This window comes from Nestor notabilis, unplaced genomic scaffold, assembly GCF_000696875.1.
Source record: "Nestor notabilis isolate BGI_N333 unplaced genomic scaffold, ASM69687v1 scaffold2796, whole genome shotgun sequence".
Lineage (NCBI taxonomy): Eukaryota > Metazoa > Chordata > Aves > Psittaciformes > Psittacidae > Nestor > Nestor notabilis.
The window spans coordinates 449-21282 of NW_009933123.1; the positions used below are offsets into that span (position 1 = coordinate 449).

Below are 20834 nucleotides of genomic sequence, written 5' to 3' on the forward strand. Positions count from 1 at the left end.
GAAGAAGTTGGGTCTGTGTTTGATGCATACATGGATGCTTTTCAGCGTTGCTCAGATGGCTCCCGCAAAGAAAGGTGGTGAGAAGAAAAAGGGACGCTCTGCTATCAATGAGGTGGTAACTAGAGAATATACCATCAACATTCACAAGCGGATCCATGGCGTGTAAGTTCTTCTTTTTATCAGTGATATGGGTCTTACATAAAGTAGCGTTTGGAAGTGGGTTCAGTTGGTTTTAAATGGCAGAGAACAAATCCTTCCTGGCACTGATGCTAATGTGTGATGGCTTAGTCTGTTGTGCTACCGTTGTGTCCTGAGGAAGCAGCTCTGTACCTGTGCAGACCTCCAGTTAGCATGTGGCTTCTGGGAACAAGCACGTTTCTTTTTTGTGGATGTTCCTGGACTTAATTTGAAGTCAGATCTCTTTACCTCCATGCACAGGTTGTCATCTTTCCTAGGTGAAGTTTAACGTTTAGTCCATTATAGTAAATTTTAGAAATTAAATACTGTTGTCATCAAATGATTGGCTCTGTGCTTAAAACTTAAATTGTGTGAGGTGTAAATTGGCGTATGACTTGCTTTAAACAATACTTGTTGTGTGCAGAGATGAGTAACTTTTTACCTGGCAAAATGTTGAACCTCATACAACCATGTAGTGGTACTTGTTGAAAAGCTGCATCTCCCTTTGACTCTCGTTGTATGTTATGGCTGCAGTCATGTAGAAGAAAATTACATCCAAATCAAATCAATTGGTGAAAATGTTGAAGTTGGCTTAGAACAAGAGAGAAATAAGACAGTATTGCAAACCCATGGATGAGGTTGGGAGGCAGTGGCACTTTTAAATGGCAGTAAGATTTTCTGGCCTTGCCTGTTGATTGCTTATGGCAATTCAGCCTGTTTTTAATACTGATAATGCTGCTATCTGCTTTTCTTTTGGGGTTATCGTCTTCTTAGGCATGAAGTACTTGGGGGTGCAATACTTGTTGTTTAATGCTTGTCTCAGTTGTAATCACTCACACGCTTGCGATTTCCAGCACTAAATATCAACAGCAGTGTGCAAATAATACTAAATAGAACCCACTGTGGGACCTCAGACACATATGATACATATGGCACAACACTCGTAGTGCAGCTGTAACTTTTAGTATAAATGTCCAGTTGTGCAGAATCTCTCTATAACAAGCATGAGACGAGCTATACCTGTAAAAAACCCAAAGCTGTTCTCATGGTGGCATTGGTGCAGTCCTGCTGATGTGAAGAAAGTAACTATCAGCAGCCTTCCAGGATCTGAAGGGGGCCTGCAAGGATGCTGGGGAATGACTCTTCAACAGGGACTGTAGTGGTAGGACAAGGGGGAAGGGCTTTAAACATCAACAGGGGAAGTTCAGGTTAGACATAAGGAAGGAGTTCTTTACAGTGAGGGTGGTGAGGCACTGGAATGGGTTGCCCGAAGAAGTGGTAAATGCTCCATCCCTGGCAGTGTTCAAGGCCAGGCTGGACAGAGCGTGGGGTGACATGGTCTGGTGTGAGGCGTCCCTGCCCATGGCAGGGTGGTTGGATCTATATAGATCTTTTCCAACCCTAACCATTCTCTCATTCTATAATCAAATACTGTTCAGCAGAAGGTATTATTCAGAATAGCATTATTTTTGTTTTACCATTTATTTCAATACAGAAACAGTTCTGTCCAGTTTATGTTACTATTGTTGTTCTGCTTTTCTCATCAGCTTGTTATTCAGAGTATTTGTGAAAGCTCTGGTCTCTAAAATAGGATTGCGATAAGTTTTCGTGTTAGCATGTTTGAATAAAACATCTGGGAGATCTTGCAGTTGCAAAATTCTTCTGAAATTATTCTGCATACAGTGTTCAAGGTCAGGCTGGATGGGCCTTTGAGCAACCTGGTCTAGTGGAAGGTGTCCCTGCCCATGGCAGGGGGTTTGGAACTAGATGAGCTTTAGGGTCCCTTCACATTCAAACCATTCTATGATTCTGTGTGTGGTTTCTGTTAGGCATAGACATTAAGGTTAACAGCTACCTACCAGAGTAAAGGTATAGTCATATTATGATGCAGCTTTTCCTAAAGTTAAAGAAATGGCTCTTGTATTTGTCTCAGGGGCTTCAAGAAACGAGCACCACGTGCCCTCAAGGAGATCCGCAAATTTGCGATGAAGGAAATGGGTACTCCTGATGTTCGCATTGACACCAGGTTGAACAAAGCAGTCTGGGCTAAAGGAATAAGGTAGGTTTCTGAAACTTTCCTTATTGGGTGAGGAAGAACCTGTAACTGTGTATGTGTATGTACAGGACTTGGAAAAAAAATTGTATATGACTTCCAGTATTCGCATATTCTTTGCAAATGCTTGCTTTCTTACAGCATGCATGCCAGGCTAAAGTTTCTGTGACCTCTCTGTTTCTGGCCAGCTCCCTTAGCATATTTGTAGCAAAGCTTTGGTAAACTCTGGAATTGAAAGAACTTCCTCCTACCTCTAGTAAGAATAAAGCAAAGGAAAGAAGGAACATGGGCTTGGGGGAGAAGGCAGGGGGAAGGAAATGATTTTAGTAGTTCCCCAATCCCTATTGCAGCAGACAGTTTTTAGAAACATGACTTTTTAGTCATACCTGCAGTCCCAGGATAAGAACCTGGGATTTGTGTCGTGTGTCTAAACAGGCTTAGGTTTCAAAGCATGCTGAATTGATACTGAAATATTACAAAATGAAACAGTGAGGCTTGTTTTAAATAGGGCCATTAATCTTCTTGTGGGAGTACAAATGCTAAGGAGTTTAGGGGGCAGAAATTACAGTGTCTGTTAAATTACTGCTACAGAGGCAGCTGGTCTGGCATTGACATGTGTGAAGATGGTCCAGAAGGACTCCTTGTGAGGAGTAGGATGTCTTAAACCATAGCAAAAGATTAACTGATAGGGATTAATACTGTGAGTGGTACGCTAGATACATGTGAACCCTTGTTTTAAACCATGTTTCCTAGTAATTAGATTCCCCAAGTTTGTCCTCTGACATATTTACAGTCCTTTGCCTGGAGTTGTGTGCTTAGGCCAACCCTTCCTTCAAAAACAGAGTGGGAAGGTCGGACTAAGTTACTGGGCCTTATGGGCAGGGATTCTTTGTCCTTTCTACTGAGGTGTTCCAGTTCATAGGCAGTGAAGAAGCAGCAATTGAACCAGGTGACAGTGTATCTTCAGAGCTTAGTAGTGAGGCTGTTAACCAAGACTTCCTTACATTAGCTGATAGAAATGCATTCTGTGAAGGAAGGGGTCCTCACACTTGTCTTTCCAGTGGTTAGAATAAATAATGTATGCAAAGTAAAATGCCTTCCTCTGGAAGGATCAGGAGAGGCTAAAATCAGGAGGCCAGCTACTGTGATAGTCAGTGATCTAAGTAAAGTAGTGAAAAATGCTTTTGACTTGTTTCGTGAAGGGAGTAAATCAAAATTGGGTTTTTTCCTTGATATATTCTGTTCTAGTAAGAAATGTTACTAACAGCTGTTTGCTGATGATCCACACTGTGTTTCATGATCATCTTCATAGTATATTTCCTGGATCAGTAGTGGACAGGAGATCCACTTCTGACTTTATGCTACCGCTGGATTATGTATTCATCTTATTCAAGCCTCAGTTAAATCTTAGCTGCTCACTTTAACAAAACTAAAAAACGAAACCAAAAAGTTCCTTTAAGGCAGACATTACAACCTCTAAGGTAAAGGATTTTTCTCTTGTTATGATGCTGAGATAGAAACAGAATTAACTCATCATGTCTTTGCACAAATAGGCAAAACTTAAGAATTTGAAGGGTGGGGGGAGAGTAATCATGGAGCAAAAAGCTTTTCTATGGATTATGAGGTTTTTGTACATATTTTACTGAAAATTAATCTGTTTTCTTTATTTTAGGAATGTTCCTTACCGTATCCGTGTGCGTTTGTCCAGAAAACGCAATGAGGATGAAGATTCACCAAACAAGCTATACACACTGGTTACCTATGTACCAGTCACAACATTCAAAGGTGAGGTTGCATGCCATCTCTTTTTCTCTGTGCTATGTTTTCTGAGCAAGTAGCAAAGTGGGACAGCTCCTCTTGAAGTGCAAAATTCAGATGAAAAGCATGCTGAAGGGACCAAACTGCTGGCTTAAACTAGCTCTGCTGTAGAGAACAGGGCTGCTAGCTTGCCTCATCAGCATTAAAAAATAAATACAGGATTTAGTGAACTAGCCATGTAAATTTTGAGAGAATAAAACCCACTAGCCCTAGTTGTTAGGGTAGTTTTAAAGTTTATTCTCCCATATAAAGTCCATCCTCTGATGTCAAAAGCTCAGGCAGGTTGAGCCTTTTCTGCTTGTCATCTGAGAAGTCTCTTATTTGCAGAATTATTTTAACATGAAGCTTTTGGTGAAGTACTTGCCTATGTAGCATGTTTTTTCAGAAGGGGATCAGCAGACTGGCTTTGAAACTGTATCTGCGCTTTCTTGTGGAGGTGTGCGTACATAAAGGGAATTGTCCTAGCAGTAGGTGGTGACACAGTTTCTTGTTTTGCAGGTCTACAGACAGTCAATGTGGATGAAAATTAAACTGATTTTCATTACAATAAAAGGATAAAAAGAAAGTTTATTCCTAAATTGGTTCTTTTATTGCCCAGTCTCTTCAAGCTGTCATCCATGAAACATTGAGTTGAGCAGGTGACAATATCTTAAAGTATCTTCTTGGGTTCTTTGGGCTTGTCTATAATGATGTAATTTTCTTAATTAAAGGTACTGTAGACTTCTGTTAGATATGGAATTAAGGAAGAGATGTCAGTGTTCCTATGTGGGTGGCAAAGTCCTAGTGGTTGTGTTTCATTCCTGTGGGACTAAAGAGCTCCTACACAGCTATTTTAAGTTAAGGACAAGTTTGTTTAAAACAAACAAACAAACAACAACCCCAGCCCCCAAAATTTAGATTAATACTTCATACATGTAATCTCTTGTGGATAAAGTAAACTCGTGTATTTAGTCCTGCTCTGGTCTCCTAGACAGAATCAGTGAGCTTCTCTGGAGCAGGTGTGTGCTCTGCACTGAAACGTGGCCTTGCAACCAGTGAATTAATTGTGAGCACGCTAGCTCAGGGAATTGGTTTAATGAAGTAGAGACCAAAGGCACTTGCTTCCATAAATCAATAAATACTGTTAATACAAGTCTAGTACAAAAAGGGTTTATTGAAAAGTGCATGTTTTCACAGACCAACATCAGAAGCACAGTCCATGTACACTTAACATTTCAGCAAGACGTACAAATTGGAATACAATCAAATATATTAAAATAGTTTCAATTACCAGCATTGAAACAGTTTTCAGTATTAGTGCAAAAAAGGCAACCCAAACAAACTGCAGACAGTAGCTGAGAAGTGTTTTCCCATTTGAAAAAAAAAGACAACAGGAGCCAGCTCCTCCTCTCCCAGTGCGGAAGAGGGCTCAGTGTCTTCACACTGTAGACAGATGTTTCCTTTGACATTCGAAACAAGAACATAATTATAACAAATCATTGGCACAAAACAAACCTATACACCCTTTAGCTTTTAAAGCTCTTAAACTGAAAACCACAGACCAATAAATTGTTTATCAAAAGTCCACTGGTAACTGAAAGCCTTTTACAGTATGTGCTTTGGCATTACTTCAGTGCATTTCAGTTTTGATGGGTTTGCTATGACTGTGTGTTTAGTTTTGTATGTTCCCCCCGTGACTGGCAGCTCATTCCATTTGTTTTGAGATTATATTGATTTAACTTTGCGTTCTCAAGTTTTGGCTTCAGTTCTAAGGGTTTTTCAAAGAAGTTAACTAATGACTGTTCAGTCAGGAGAGATGCTAAAATGTGTTCAAAAGAGACAGTCCAGTCCCCTTCAGTCACAGGGGAAGGTTGAGAGTCTTTGTGAGGGGTCTTCACAGTGTCAGTAAAAACAGCATCCTGGTCTAAAGCAGAGGCCTCGGGCTGCAAGTCCTCAGTGAACTGGTCTGATCCACTCCCCAGGCTGATGCTTCTTTGTCCTACTTCTCCAATCTGAAGTAACAGTGTGGTTACAGTGGCAATGGCTTGATACAAATCGTTCTCCTCTGGATCTTCGTGAAACATGCTGTACAAGGTTTTGCAGAACTGAATGAACTCCCTCTGTAAAGGATTGACAACACAAACTACTGAACAGCCAGGTTGTGGGTAACTAAGCATAGGAGTCAGGCGAGGGCACGGTACTCCAAAGGCAGGCAGAATGCCATGTACATTTATATGCTGATTTATAACTCCTGCCTGCTTTTAAAGAAATGCTAGTGAAGGGATTTCAACCCACAGATACTAGGAAACCTTGTTGCTGCAAATAAAAAGGGAACAGCAGAAAAGCTTTTTTTGATGCCTTGATGCAGGACATCAGGGCCTCCCAGGTGTCCAAAGGGCAGGTGAGATACAAGGCAAGGAATACAATCCATTACTGGTGGGAAACCAGTGGCTGTTACAAAGAATGAGTTGCAACCAAAGCAGCCATGCACAGGCCTGCAAGCAGCTTCTCTTCTGCTGTTTCTCCCATCTTTCCCCAACTCTTCTACTAACAAAATTCAGACATTTTCCCTGCCCAACCCCTTCCTCTCCTTCCATTGCACACCCATCACAGATGATTATCAGGCTAGAGAGGATGCTTCCATATCCTGTTAGGAAATTTGTCAGTCCCCAAGATTCATACAATCATAGGATGGGTAATTCAGGGTGAAAGGGACTGCAGGAAGTAGAAGCAAGCAATGCCCTTTATGTGTCCCTGCTGAGCTGACAGCTTAGGTACATGCCATCCATTTAAACTTTATTTAGCAACACCAGCACAGAGGGGTTCTGGGTATAGCCCCACCTTTCTTTGCATGTCCCTACATTTGTTTTACTATTTCAGGACCCTTTTCCCTGCAGGTTTTGTTAGGCCAACAGCATACACAGAGCTCTACTAGCATTAGGGAGGAGATGGTAAGATGATGAGAGCCTTAAGCTGTTTTTCTTCCTTCATGCAGTTCTAAGTATGCATGGCTAAGACAGGGCAAGTCTCAGTTGGTAGTGGACTAAGAAAACAGTTACAGCAGTCAGGTGGAGAGGGAGCCAGGGAAGACAGAACAGCAGTATTCATTCTCAGGAATTCTTTGGGTTTAGGAGGAGGGCTTTTTCCAGGCTGCATGAGCCTGTTTTCCAGCCTGTTACGCTGTGGGTCAGTGAAATTCTTTCTATTCACCAGCCAGTCTGAGCAGAGGGAGCTGCTAGAAAGGTAGCTCAAGAGTCCTTAAACACCTGCGCTCTGGATGAGAGGAGCCTGATCCTCTACATCTAAAGGACTGACTCTAAGCTCAGGCCAAAGTTACGCTTTCTCAGGAGGAGCTGAACTGCTGTATTCAGTCATTGCATTTTTGAGTACTCTCCATTTCTGTAAAAACAAACTACAGCCTCCAAGGCACGTACCTGGCTCATTTTTGGCAATTCTTTTTCAGTTTTAGTATCTTTTTCTTTGGCGAGATCCTTCAGCATCTGCTTCAACTGCTTCTGGTAATCTACTGCATCGCCTTTTTTGGAGCAGACACAAAAAAGAATTAGTTTTCAAGTCACTGGAGTAGACATTTCAAATTTCAAGAGAGCAGAGATGATACAGGGTTAACAAGTGGAAAGTTGATTCTCCTATATGGACATGCATTTGGGAACCATTTTGGACATACCATTTGATTTTCCAATGACTAGTGGTCTTGAAGTTGACAGCAAAGGATTCTTCAATGGTGACTGACTGTCTCGTTCGTTCTCTGTGAGAGCTATCCAAAAAAAAAAGTGACAAATGTAATGATTCATCCCTCAAATGCTGCATAATGGTTATTCGTGCTTTTTAACTTTGCATATTTGAAGAAAGCAAAATAATTGGGCCAGGATGTTTTTAAACAGCACTTAATTAAATCCTACTGTAAAATGATGTTACTGCAAGACAGACTGGTGCTGCAGTGAGAGTCTCAAGTTTGCCAAGAATGGCACATTTAATTAAAAACTTTGCACAGAGAAACTACCACGGAATTTTGTCACCTCATCAAAGCTGGATCAAGATGTGATAAAGAGATTTCTACTGTACATGGAGTACAAAGCCACCCAAAAACACTATTTCAGTTCACATTTTGCCTGGAAGTAATGGTATAATTGGCTGCAGATTATCTCTGAATGCAGCAGATGTGAGCCTTGACATTATATATCTATAAATCTAATCCAAAAAGGTTTTGACTGGAGTAATTTTTAAAATGCACATTACGAATGCACATCCTATATGCTCCCAGCTGAAGGAAACAAGATGGGGTTCTTCATTAAGCAGCCTTTTCCCAAAAGCTTTAAGCAAGAGATTTCTTTTTGGAACCTGAGGTATGCCTTCCCTTTTAGAATTCTTACCCGGTGGGATATGCAGCTTGTATAGTAACTTTATCTTTTCATTCATTTCTCCATTATACATAACATCTGCAAGGAAAAAAAAAAAAGAACAAAAGGAAGTGGGACCAGAGCATTTGCTTCCACAATTTAAAATAAATCAGGCATCTCTGTGTGTACAAAAGAGAATTGTTTGTATGGACAATACACTAAAACATATGGCCAATATATTACATTGGAATATTTTAAGTTGTGCTTGTCAATGAGGAACAGCAGGTGAGAGCCATCTGGTTTGGTCTTTGTTCTTGTCAAATAGACTGGGAGTACCTAACCCTATGGAGCTTCAGCATTGGCTAAAAATACCAAGAAGGATGGCAGGGAATCTAGCAAAGGCTGTTTGCTGCCACAGATTAACAGCAACGTGAGAGGGGAGAGGCAGAAAATTCCCTTTGGGGCCACCATATTCTTAACATTTCTCCCCTTCATCCCTTCTTGCTCTTCTATAGCACAAGCCCAAAGGAGAAAACTACTTCACATGTAATAGAATTCATCTGTTCAGATTCTAAACTTTCAAGTGCACTGGAATACTGTGAAGGACTTTTTTTTTTTTTATTTCATTCAAAGTTGTATCCCTCTAAGAATCAAAATCAAATAACAGTGTAATACAGGGTGCCTTGGTTCACATCAGAAAGCTCTAAAAAGCATAACTGGTGCAAATACGGATTTGCTGATATTTACTGAAGCTCTGAATGTTGGTAGAGATTTTTTTTTCACTTGGGGTCAGGCAACAGTTATGATGCGGCACTTTCTTCTTCAGCTGGATTTTGGGATGGGCAGCCTCATCTCATTAGAGCAGCTGCTGGCCTCAAGACCAACCCTAGCACAGCTCTCCATCTCTGCTGGCCAGATTTTTTTGTTCAGCTTGTTCTGAACATACAAGGCGAAGAGCAGTCTGTTGTGTAAGATTAAATCTTCAAGAAGCAGTTACGAAGAGGTATACTGAGAACAACAATGCTGTAGAGAGGATTTCTTAGCATTCCATGCAGACCCAAATGATTTTAATACACTGCCTTGGGCAACCTGGCCTAGTGGAAGGCATCCCTGCCCATGGCAGGGGGGTTGGAACTAGATGATCTTAAGGTCCTTTCCAACCCAAACCATTCTGTGATTCTATGAATATTCAATCCTGTCCTTAGGCTGTCTTTGAAATCTAATCAACTTCAGGTGATTGGAACACAAAAAAATTAGTAAAGGTCACTGACTAGGCTAATTACAAGCACAAGAAAACCATCTGCCTGCATCCTCCCCTGCCAGCTGAATGGCACTTTATACATCCATGTCTCACCCATGTGCCCACCCCCTGCTGTCCCTACCTCCCAGCCCAGAGGGGAGTGGATACCTAAGCAGCTGGCAAGCCCCTTGAATTCAATCAGCCTGTCCATGTTCTCATCCAGGAGCCTGAAAGTCCTTTGGGCGAGGACATCGGTGTGCTCCCCACAGGTCCAGGGCGAGACCAGCCTGTACAGGTTGGCGAACTGCTGGGCATCGATGCGGTACTGCTCGGCGTACGGTCTGCTGGGGTCGTGTCGCTCGCTGACTGGGCTCGTCGTTTCCCAGTAACACCTTATTAAATGTTCCCTCTAGGAGAAATCAGAGGTGGGAGAGGTGGAGTTATTTTGTGCAGTATCAAGAGTGAGTACAACCAGCAGAAAAAGGCTTTGATTTGCATCACAGTACACTGGAAATGCTCAACATTCTCTTTGTGTGAGGTGTTAGAATGATGCTAAGACCATTCCTGTGAGAAAAAGCAAATCTTTAATTAAAGCAGCCAGGTGCTCTTACGATTTCCAACGGATATTTAATAAATTTGAAGGGAGACACAGCAGATTCTTGGAAGAAATTCACTGCAGACTACTGAAACTCTGTTAGCCACATCTGGCCCAAGATGTCTGTAAGCAACCAGAGGTACAGAGGGTCGGAGCAAATTCAGAGTAAGTATTATACAGGTCTGACCTGCTCACTCATTCTCTCTCAGACCTCTCCATTTGGATACCGTACCTATTAGTCTTCCCTTAGGGACAGGCTGATGGAAAATGACGAGTCCTAACAAAATGAGCTGTCCTAGGGGAGCAAGGGAGCTAATGAAAAAGGAACCACCACCAAGAACTGAACTGAGGAAAGGGGAGGAGTGCAAGCCAGACCATGCTTAAGACCAGAGCAGCAAGGAGCAGGAGGGAAGCACTGAAAAGCAAGCCCCAGCAGCAGCATCTTACAACCACTAATAGAGGGAGGATACTGCTGCTCTTAACCACAGAGCTGCGTAACTAAGAACATACCACAGTCATATTCTCAGTACCTAGTATTTATGGCTATGAAAAATACACAAAAGAAATGGTCCATAAAGGGTGATAATTACATGCTTGGACCTCTAAATCAAGTATAGTTGTATAAGCTTAGATGTCCCTGTCTCCAAATAACTTTTTTATAATAATTATTTCAAACATCAGCTTGACAGAAAAGAATGGAAATAGAAAATGCTTTTAATTCTAAAAAAACCTTAAATTAAGCCATTAGAAAATTTGGAATCAGCAAAGACGCAAGTTTGAAGGGATATTTTCCCCCATGGAAGACAGAGTCTACCTTTAAGGAGCATTAAGAGAGCAGGACGTAAACATACTGCTGAGCAGAGTGAGCAGAGCTACACATTTAATTTATTCTGCGTGTGAAAGTTACCAGAACCTAATTTCTTATGGACCATTTCCAAGCAACAAGTTAGAAAGAAAACTAAAGCAAGTCTCTTTTGAAGGATCAGTACATTGCTGTTCCTCGTTAACAGTAGGCAGCCACAGAAAGGACAAAATGCCAAGATCCCACCCAAGTAGTACTGCTGTGGCAGAGGACATGAGGTCCAAGGCAGCACTGCTCCAGTAGGTGCATCCCCTACTTCTCAGGGACACCAACCTTGAATAAGTCATACAATTCCTCTAAATCTTCAGGAAGAATTGAAACATCTGGGATGACAACTCGGAGCTTAAAAATAAAGAAAATCATGTTAATGACAATTCTTCTCCCCCGTCATCACTGACACAGGCAGGCCCATGAGCCCCACAGAGACTGTTTTTACGTACAGCTGAAAACCACAGTATTGAAAAATCTTTGCAACTTTTCCCCCTTCTTTAGGTTCACAAGTTGGATAGATCTATGAAAAAAGAAATCTCCCAAGGCCTGTTAGAAACAAAGACAGGAAGTCCCTAAGCTACAGGTCACAGGAGGCCAGGGAACCATCGCATGAGGCGTGCTCTCTTCTGACACCCCCGGGGCATCTGCCTACGGCCATGGTCAGAGACAAGGTACTGGGGCTGGACGGTTCTGCCATTGTTCCTACTGTTTAAAGCCTTCATAACGTTAATGCCACCCTAGAAAATAGTGCATGTGGCCACAAAAGTAAAACCAAACCCATCAGCATCACCAGGAAAGAGCTTTTTCCAGATCTGGTGGTGCCTTTTACAAAATGAAAGCCATCTGCCTCCAGAGAGGAGATGTTAAGCTACCTCAGTTAAAACAATACCCTGCTCACCACATTTTGCTTGGTTGTGTCTTCGTGGCTCTGCAGGACACGGATTCGGTGTTTGTAGCGCATATGCTCTATCTGTGCCACAGAGTGGTCTCCAAATTTCTACATGGGAGGAACAGAAGTTTATTAGTTTAATAGTATTTTATGATATTCGTGTTCCTTATTTACTGGAAATCAAACTTTTAAGGTATTTAAAGTATTTTATGAGGAAAAAGCATACTCAGTCTTTAACTGATATGTCAGTGTAAGTGTTTATACCACACTTAGCCTTGTCCATTTGAGCACTTAGTCAAGCAATCTGTAAAATGTGTATTAACTTTCAAAACATCCATGTTGAATTTAACCTTTTTCTTTTTTAAAACTCAAACTTAACTGACCAGTCAACATGGAGCAGTATTTTACCTCATAGGAGTCATGAATCAGGTTAGCTATTTCAGTCACTGGAGAGGGTTCTTGGTCGTCACTGAAGAATGCATGGTGGTTACCAATAGGTGGCAGAGGGCTTTCCTCATTTTTGACATGTTCTAAAAACCTGAAGGGAAAAAAACAGAAGCAACACAGATTACTCTGCACTTTGCTTTTCTCTGTATAGATAAGCAAACAAGTCTTACGCCTCAGACTTAGAAATAAATTGGGTTTAGGGCTGCTAGGGTTTTCAAAAATGCCTTAATGATTACTCATCTGAGGAACGGCAAGCCAGCCAAATGACTAAATGCAGCCCAAGGAAGAAAACTTCTGTCTCCTTGAAGTCTGGAGCAGGAAGCACGTCACTCTAGGGAAGGCATGAAGAGCAGCAGTAAATACTGCACATTGACGCAGTCAGTGCATGTCTTGGCGCTGCCAGGAAATGTCACAGGACATCTACTCGTCCATGTTCGAAGTTCATTGTTTAAGGCAGACACTGAAAGCAGCAGAGCAGCAAGGCAACACGGAGGGCCTTGCTGGTGCCTACAGAGTCAATGGCACCCAAAAGCCTGGTTTATGGCAGAATAGGCCATAATGGAAGGAGTGCTCCTGCCCAGCCATACCTGCTCAGGATCATCAGGGCCTGCCCATCATCCTTGCTGTTACACAGATCCACAGCGTTGGCTTCCAATATGGCCAAGCCCAGCTGGAAAATAGCTTTGATCCCATCATAGAAAAAGCAGTCCACAACATTCACAGCACTTTCCAGGGGCATGATGCTAAGGAAAAGGGTAAGGAACCACGAAAGAGAGATGGAAGCTAAGGCTGTCAGGTCCTTCATATGTTCAGCCAGCTCTGGAAGTTGCTCTTTTATAAGCTCTTCAAACACCGACTGGTCTACCTGAGCACCTGCAAGTCAGAAACAGTATTAGCCAGGACTGACACAGGAAAAAAATTCTTTAAAGCCAATGATTGCTGTCAACTATCAATGCAAGACCTTCTTAAAACTTAAACTGACAAGATATGCACACACCTACAATGAAAAATCCCATTTTCCTCCTGCTGTGATCTCAGCCCCAACCCTCATGTCCATAATCCTTACTGTACAACTTCCTGCAAAAAGACTGTGTTGATTCTCCTAAGTGCCTTTACAGTGCAATGAAATAGTAATAGCAGAGCTGTTGGTTTTGGCTAAAAGTGCACAGAATAATAAAGTGCTAGCAAAAGCAATCTTAAAGTGTTTTACTTTTCAACTTGGGATCTACGCAATGAAAATAAGACGTTCCTCTCTAGGGTATGTACTCAAGCAAGCAGGCAGTGGAGCTTTTGTTCTAAGTGAAAAATATATAAGATGGAAATCCAGATATGGCTACACATACCAAGCAGGAAGAAAAATATTTACACATAAATACACGCACAGATATAAACATATACTCATATATATCTATATATAAAGAACAAAGGATTTCTGCAATGCCCAGACACAAGCATTCCTGTTTCCAAAAGGAGCAGATCTCTGCTCTGCTTTAGCTACTAGCTCAGTCCTGCTTTGTCAGCAGCTATTGTAGAATCAATATAGTTTCATATTGCTGAAGTGGCCTGTGTCTACAAACCAGATATGCCACATCAGGGGCTTTAACTGAAAACACTACAAGTTAAAAATATTCTCAAGTACAAAATGCAGTTAGCTTTTCGAGTATTTTTCTTTCCTTTCAAGTTACTTCATTTCTTTCTCATAGTCCATATTCTGCTGATACTAGAAGACAACTTTAATTACTATGAAATTCCAGAGACATATATTCCCTTATCACTCAAAACTTCTGGGGTCCAAAAGTAGAATATAACCTAGACAATTCATGGCAGACAGCCAGCATCTTTCGGCTTTGCATCCAAATCATAAAAAAAAACCAGCTATGACATTCCTCTGTCTTAGAACTTTGCACATCAAGCCACAAAGAGCTTCTGCTGGTGACTGAACAAACATTACAGCACCACAAATGAAAAATAAGTGCCCAGGGACATGCAAAGAGCTCTTGAGAAACACATCATGCACGGTGCTTTGCTTTGAAGAGAAAGCCTCCTCATGTCATAAAAAGGTAAAGAAAATAGAGGAGAAAACAGACTGAGGTTACTCAACAGAGGGCAGGTTTTGTTTGGGGTTTTTTTAACAAGCTTAATACAAATAATTTAATAGCCATAGTTAATATTGATCCAAAAGATTGAGCTGGCTTAGGGGTATTTGAAGGAAGCCAGAGACAATAGGCAGACACATATAAAAAGATCACACCAGACTTAGGCAGCACTAGCAAAATCAGAGGTTTAAAAGGAATGTGCAATGCTGCCCAGATCTTTTATAGATCTTACTATAATTAAGTGTTGACACTGTAGATGAAAGTCAAGCAGGTGTATGCAAAGTTACTTTTATGCCCACCTTTTCATTAGGCTCCCAGAAACCATGAAATCTGAGCAATTGAATTTCTAACATACTATAGCATGAAACCATGATGAGGTAGAAAAATACCAGGGTATCCATTTAAAAACTGATGACCCAAAATGCAAACTAAATGACATCTCCAAGACTGAAAAGGCAAATCAGAGAAATTAAATTAGATTTTCAGTGTTTCAAGAATTATTACATCAAGATGATGATAGTCTAACAGACGAAGTAGAGTAAGATTGACTGCTGGTTTATGTAGAGGATGGAAAAGCCATGGTAACATGAGAATAGGATATGCATGACCTTTGCCACCACTCTTGACCCAAGTATAACTTGTTTCTATCTTTATCTGTTTATAATTTTCTCTATGCATTGCAGAAAGGAGGACAGAGGGAATTCCTGAATAAGAATATAATGGGTGCCAGCCCTGCCTGCAGGCGTTTCCCATTTACAAGCAGTGAAATGATGAAAAGACTTCTGAAAAGACAGATTGGTCATAGCTGGCAAGGGTGAAGGAAGAAGATGATCATGTAATAAAAAGGCTGAGTAGGACTGAATTGCCTACATTTTGAAAGCAAAAATTATTAAAAATAAATAGAAGATTTTGAATGTCATAAAGAAAAGGCCCAAGAGAAGATAGAGCTAAGAAGGCCTGTTATAACCAAGGTCATTAATTCAGTAGCTGTTTTGATTGTACAGATTACTGGCTGACACTGAAGAGGAAAAGCACAGTGACAGGCAGCAAGGTCAGACATCACCCAATTTATAGAGATCAAAACTTGGACAACAGTGTTGGCAGTGCAAAGAGGAAAAGTTGGGTCTTGGAAGTATTATGCAGGAAGAAACAACACAAAATTTAGACAAAAGCTGATTGCAAATCAAAAAAGAAAGTCAACTGAAATGCAAAGCCAAGAACACTAACTCAAGCAACAGGAACCAGAGGAGGGGCAGAGGGAAGAAGATCAGTAGCACTGATTAGGGCACACCAAGCTCTAGGATAAATCACAGCTGCAGAAATAACTGCTTAGTGAAGCAACCATGCTGCAGAACTACACTGCTGCTCATCGACTGGGGGGAGCAGGGGAACTTCTGACCTGAAGCCCCTGGCTCTTCACACTGTCACAGTAATCTTTCCTTTGGGTACAGAGGACAAGAAAACAGACAGGATGACAAAGACTGTCAGCACTCAAAACAGTGTAGGCTGTAGCCATGGCAAGTAACAGGCAAGATACAAAACCAAAATTAAGTACAATTCAGGGCAGCAATTTGGCCAGCCAAATGGGATAACTCAAGTTTGGGTGTGGAGAATGTTACTTAAGGGCAATAACCCAGCAAGCACCAAAGTTATCAGTAACTAAAGGCAGGCTGATGATATCTAGAAATGAACAAGGACAGATAAAGCTGTGTTTCTTTTTTAATCAAGGAAGCAGACAGACAAACATGGAAGTAAGTCATCAAGATAGCAGTTTAAAGTCACATTTGGAAACAGGAACCAAAATGCTGACAAGAGGGATAGTTACAGTGCCCAATCCATAACTGGAAAATACGAATGGCATTCAAAGCACCACAAAATCCCCTACGCATCCAGCTAACTTTGGAATAACTCTGCTTTAACTTTCCTTATCTGCCAGCTCAGTGACAAGACATTAATTGCAGCATCATAGTGTCAGGAGGGAGGTATAACAATCCCATGCTCCAAGCAAAAGATTTGATAACTCAGATGTCTTCTCCCTCTCCCCAGGCAGCACGAGCGCCTACAGCATTTCTAGCTCCTAGAACCACTACTGCCAGGGATTTCCTCCTGTCGCCACCTCCTAACTGACCCTGCTCCCTCCCTTTGCTCCAGCGACGGTGTAACAGCAGACACTAAAGAGTAGCTAAAGAGTTAAGAGTAGCTCAAGGTTAGCATTAAAAAGAGAATAAGCTATCAAACATTTGTGTAAGAAAAGGAAGTAAAATGATGACAAAGAACAAACTCCTTCTTGTATGCATACCTGAAATGACTGCCTCAAGCTGCTCAGCTCTTCTCTTTCTGTGCATTAGGAAGCCAGACTTTGCACAAGTCTTAAAAATAGTTGCATTGCAAATAACAGGAGACATAGCACATGCACTAGAAGGCACAGACTGCAGAAGGACTGGGCTTTGTTCTATATGCAGCATCTCACATTCAGACGGTTTTTTATCAGCTTTCATTGCAAAGGGCCAGTTCAGATGCAAGTCTGTATTACTCCAGCAGCCAGGCAACTCAGGTCAGATCAGAAATACCTACCCTAGCAGATCTTTCCTAGGTTCACCTTAAAACAGCTTGAGTCTCCAATACTGAACACTCACACCTAACCAAGACATGCAAGCTCTTCTATTTTTACCTGACAGGCAAAAGCATCACTGCCTTCTGACCAACAGGAAAAAAACAAAGGCAAATTGTAAAATGGAGCACATTATTTATAGTTCTTGCAGTTCAAACCCTTCAAACCAAAACCAACCCTAGCTGGAACCTGAGCAGCCACCGCCGCTGTCCACACTGCACAAGTCAATGGACCACCTCACCTGTGGGTTCTGGATCTCAGGAGACCCTGATTATTTCACTCACCTCCATGCCATTCAGCTGCCCCTTCCCAGTTAGCAAGAAGAGAGACATGAGCTCACCTATCACTCGGTGATTGAAGTAATCCGGCAGCATTCGCTCACACACAGCAACCAGCAGCCAAAAGGCTTCTTCCTCTTTGGCATACAACAGCAACACGGAGGTCAAAATGTTCATAGACTTACAAGGGCAAACAAGAACAGGGGATTTGTTAGTGAGAGCAAATCCTACTGACAAAAGCTACATTGTGGCTATTTTTAAAGAAAGAAAAGTAGCCTTACATGATGTAAACTGAAAAAAAAAGAGCCACCAAAAAAACCTGAACAGCAAAACAGCAAGAAAAAGGTAACAGACAGCAAACATATAATTGCAACCCACTGACATAACAAGTTTTTCAAGCTTATGTACATTGCTTTTCATAAGAGCAATAGGAGACAGTGGAGAAAAGCAGAGGACTGGATTTGCCCAAATAAAAAGTAGGCAACTGATTGATAGCGTAAGATTTCTCAGGGCTGCTTTCCCCTCCTTCCTGCATGACCAGTCTGATGTCAATCAGAATTCAGAGAGCTGAACAGAAGGTAAAGTTATTATTTTAGCTGTCCAGCTGGGCAAAGTACTTTTGTAATTTGTCATCAGTTTGGGAAGAAAGAGGCAGAACTTCAGTTCCTAAAACCTCTGCTCCAGTGCTCTACATGAATCTCATCTATGCAGATCAGTTTACTTTGCACTGTCTCTAAGTATTGTGCAAGAAACACACTTTTGAACAAAGAGAAGCATCAGAAACAATTTTTTTCCCCTTCTTAAACTCTAAATGCAGTTTGCAAAATGCTAAGGGAATACTTGAGTTAAGCCAAAGCCTTTTGTTAAGCCTATGCACTTGTTTTTCAGAGTAAGTTATATATAACAGCTAAAATTATGTCTTTTCGTAGCAAACAGGACATTATTTATCAAAACCACCATTAAAAATACTCTCAAGAGTACGATAAAACTGGGAGAGAGGAAAGAGCTAAAGAAGCAATGAGCGTTATCCCGCTGGGGGGTTTTCACCTGGCAGTATCCTATTTTGGGGTTCCTGTGCGCGTACGCTGTGAGCACCCTCCTCAAGGCAGCTATCCCCGTCTCGCTCTGGAAGGCCGGGTGCTCAGGAAGCGAGCGGTGGAGGTCACGCTCAATCTCCTCCGTTGCCATACAGCACTTGCCCATGGACGCCTCCACCAAATGTACGTAGTAACCAGGATGCGAGGCAAGGTCTGTCACGGCATCTAAAGGCAGCAGGAAGAGAGAAAGAGGAAAACACAAAGTGGATTAGGACGATGCTAAACTTGGTGTTGTGGGAATTACTGCTCAAAAGGATATAGGCCAGATGGTTTTCCCCGGGGTTTGTGAATTTAGTGAAATCTCCAGACCAGTGAAAGAAATAAAGCCTAACAGAATACAAGATCAATATTAGCAAAGCTTACATGACACAACATCATTCAAAACACCTTAATACTGACACTGAGCAGGAAACTTCCCCAGCAGAGAATATTACTGGGAGAAATGTACTCAGCACCGTTCACACCCTCCAAGGAGGAAAACCACCACCTTTTACAAATGTATGAATATGTCATATACTGGATTAAGGACTAAACTTGAGATCATATTGTAGGCACATTCTGGCTCTGCCAGATCTGTGTATGAAAGAGAGTGGGTTTTTCCACCTCTAGTTTCTATTTCAACATTCAACAAGAAGCAGGAGCAGGACTGCTGGCTTTCAGATGCCCTTATTTTGCAATAATTTGATTAGCCTAGGGTTAAATCAATATTTATGCTACAATCTAATTACTGCCTGAAGATGATTTTACACAACCATGATGTTAATTTTAAATTATGTGGATGAAGAAGATGTTATTTCAGTTCTTCTGCACATTATGTCATGTCATCTTGAGAGATGTTTTTGCAGATCTACCTAGGCACTTCCTTGCACTTACTAGTTCAGTTCAGGTCATCTCACTCCTATAAGCAGTACCACAGTACAACCACATTTAATTGCTCTTGGATTTCCTGCCTAAAGGTTTTGCCATGTTCAGAATCAGACGATGCCAACGGACAACATTTCTAAGCTTGCCCACCTGAGAAGAGCAGCCAGAGTTTGCCTCTTAAGGATTCAGGGATTCCCATAGCAACAAGTTTTCTAATCTTCTCTGTGCGAAACATGCACACAGTTCTGCCATATTCTACAAAATGGTCATCCCACAGGCTCTCCTTGATTTGCTCCCTAGACTGGGAACAAGAAGGTGTAGTTTAAAAGAACAAATCACGTGCATGTGAGAACTGGTAAACAGAAACATTTTGCGTATTAGAAATGCCACAGGGTACTTCCATTACCAGCGGGAATGGGAAGTCTGCTCTAAGGACTACAACCTTCCCCATTTTGCATATTCAATTCACCACACAGGGAGAAACAAATATAAATATTTATGAGAAAGAAATGAGGAGGGAAAAGAAAAAACTCCAAGCAAATGGAAAAGCCATTATCCCATATCTAATTTCTGCAGCCAAAACAGAGTTCATTTTACTAAAAATGAGTATGTTTGAATGTCACCCCAGATTTAAAAAAACAAACAAAAAAACCCCAAACCACCAACCCCTACCACTTCCCCCCAAATGTTACATACCTTTCCAAAATCCAGGCCTACTATTCCTGATTGATGGAAGTCTGATCTCAGTGCTTCTGCATTAAGCAAATAACTGCTGTCCTTTCCACATTCGCTTCTCTCCTTGCCTTGTGAAGCCTCTGATCCCAGACGCACAGGCTCACTGTCCCTGAGTGTGCACGTGGATCCAAAGGCAGGACTGTTCTGCAATGCAGGATCAAAGTGGTAATGACTGAGGAAGTGGCTAAGAACTACATCCTCAACTATCTTTAACACACAGATGGGTTAGCCTTTGCCTTTTGCATCAAAACCTTTCAGGAGGAAAGGCCTTCCTCAGGACCTCATACAAATTCTCAATCATGTGTACATCAGGAAAAGGGCTGTTCCTATGAAAGAGAGGTTGTTAGTAAACTCTGAGAGTCCTTGATGACAAGCTACCAAACAATCCTCTACTTCAGTTAGGGTATGAAAACAGAATCAGAGAACGATTTAGGTCAGGGGGACACACACCATCTTTTTCAACCCCCTGCTCAAAGCAGGGCCCCCTCAGACCAGGTTGCTGGGTGCTGTGTCCACTTGCATTGAGTAGCTCCAAGCAAGGGGAATCCACAGCTTCTCTGGGCAGCCTGGTCCAGCTCTGCCCACCCTTGAGGGGAAATCCTTCTCTTTTCATCTATTTGGACTTTCCTTTGCTACATTTTGGGACTGTTGCCGCCCATCTTTCAGCTGGCACCTCCAAGAAGTCTATGGCTCCATCTTCTCTGTAACTGCCCATTAGCTAATAGAAGACAGGCTGTTCAGCCC

General features: G+C 41.7%; 2 protein-coding genes across 2 annotated transcripts in view; one reads left to right on the top strand and one right to left on the bottom strand.

The window, feature by feature from the left end:
- The first annotated feature begins 50 nt into the window (after positions 1 to 50).
- Positions 51 to 4692, top strand: RPL31 (ribosomal protein L31). Its single transcript, XM_010016697.1, has 4 exons — positions 51 to 162; positions 2111 to 2236; positions 3903 to 4015; positions 4547 to 4692. The coding sequence occupies exons 1-4, from the start codon at positions 56 to 58 to the stop codon at positions 4576 to 4578; spliced, it is 378 nt and encodes a 125-aa protein (XP_010014999.1). The 5' UTR covers positions 51 to 55; the 3' UTR covers positions 4579 to 4692.
- Positions 4693 to 5527: 835 nt separating this feature from the next.
- The window catches only part of TBC1D8 (TBC1 domain family, member 8 (with GRAM domain)), a gene marked incomplete at its 5' end in the record, with an annotated part of 35419 nt that continues 20112 nt past the window's right edge, over positions 5528 to 20834 (bottom strand). Inside the window, 13 exons of the mRNA XM_010016698.1 lie at positions 5528 to 6147; positions 7462 to 7562; positions 7713 to 7802; positions 8419 to 8484; positions 9794 to 10034; positions 11356 to 11424; positions 11972 to 12070; positions 12371 to 12500; positions 12997 to 13282; positions 17457 to 17574; positions 18442 to 18656; positions 19506 to 19656; positions 20052 to 20234. Coding sequence (XP_010015000.1) covers positions 5686 to 6147; positions 7462 to 7562; positions 7713 to 7802; positions 8419 to 8484; positions 9794 to 10034; positions 11356 to 11424; positions 11972 to 12070; positions 12371 to 12500; positions 12997 to 13282; positions 17457 to 17574; positions 18442 to 18656; positions 19506 to 19656; positions 20052 to 20234 — 2211 coding nt within the window. The remainder of the gene's footprint in view (positions 6148 to 7461; positions 7563 to 7712; positions 7803 to 8418; positions 8485 to 9793; positions 10035 to 11355; positions 11425 to 11971; positions 12071 to 12370; positions 12501 to 12996; positions 13283 to 17456; positions 17575 to 18441; positions 18657 to 19505; positions 19657 to 20051; positions 20235 to 20834) is intronic.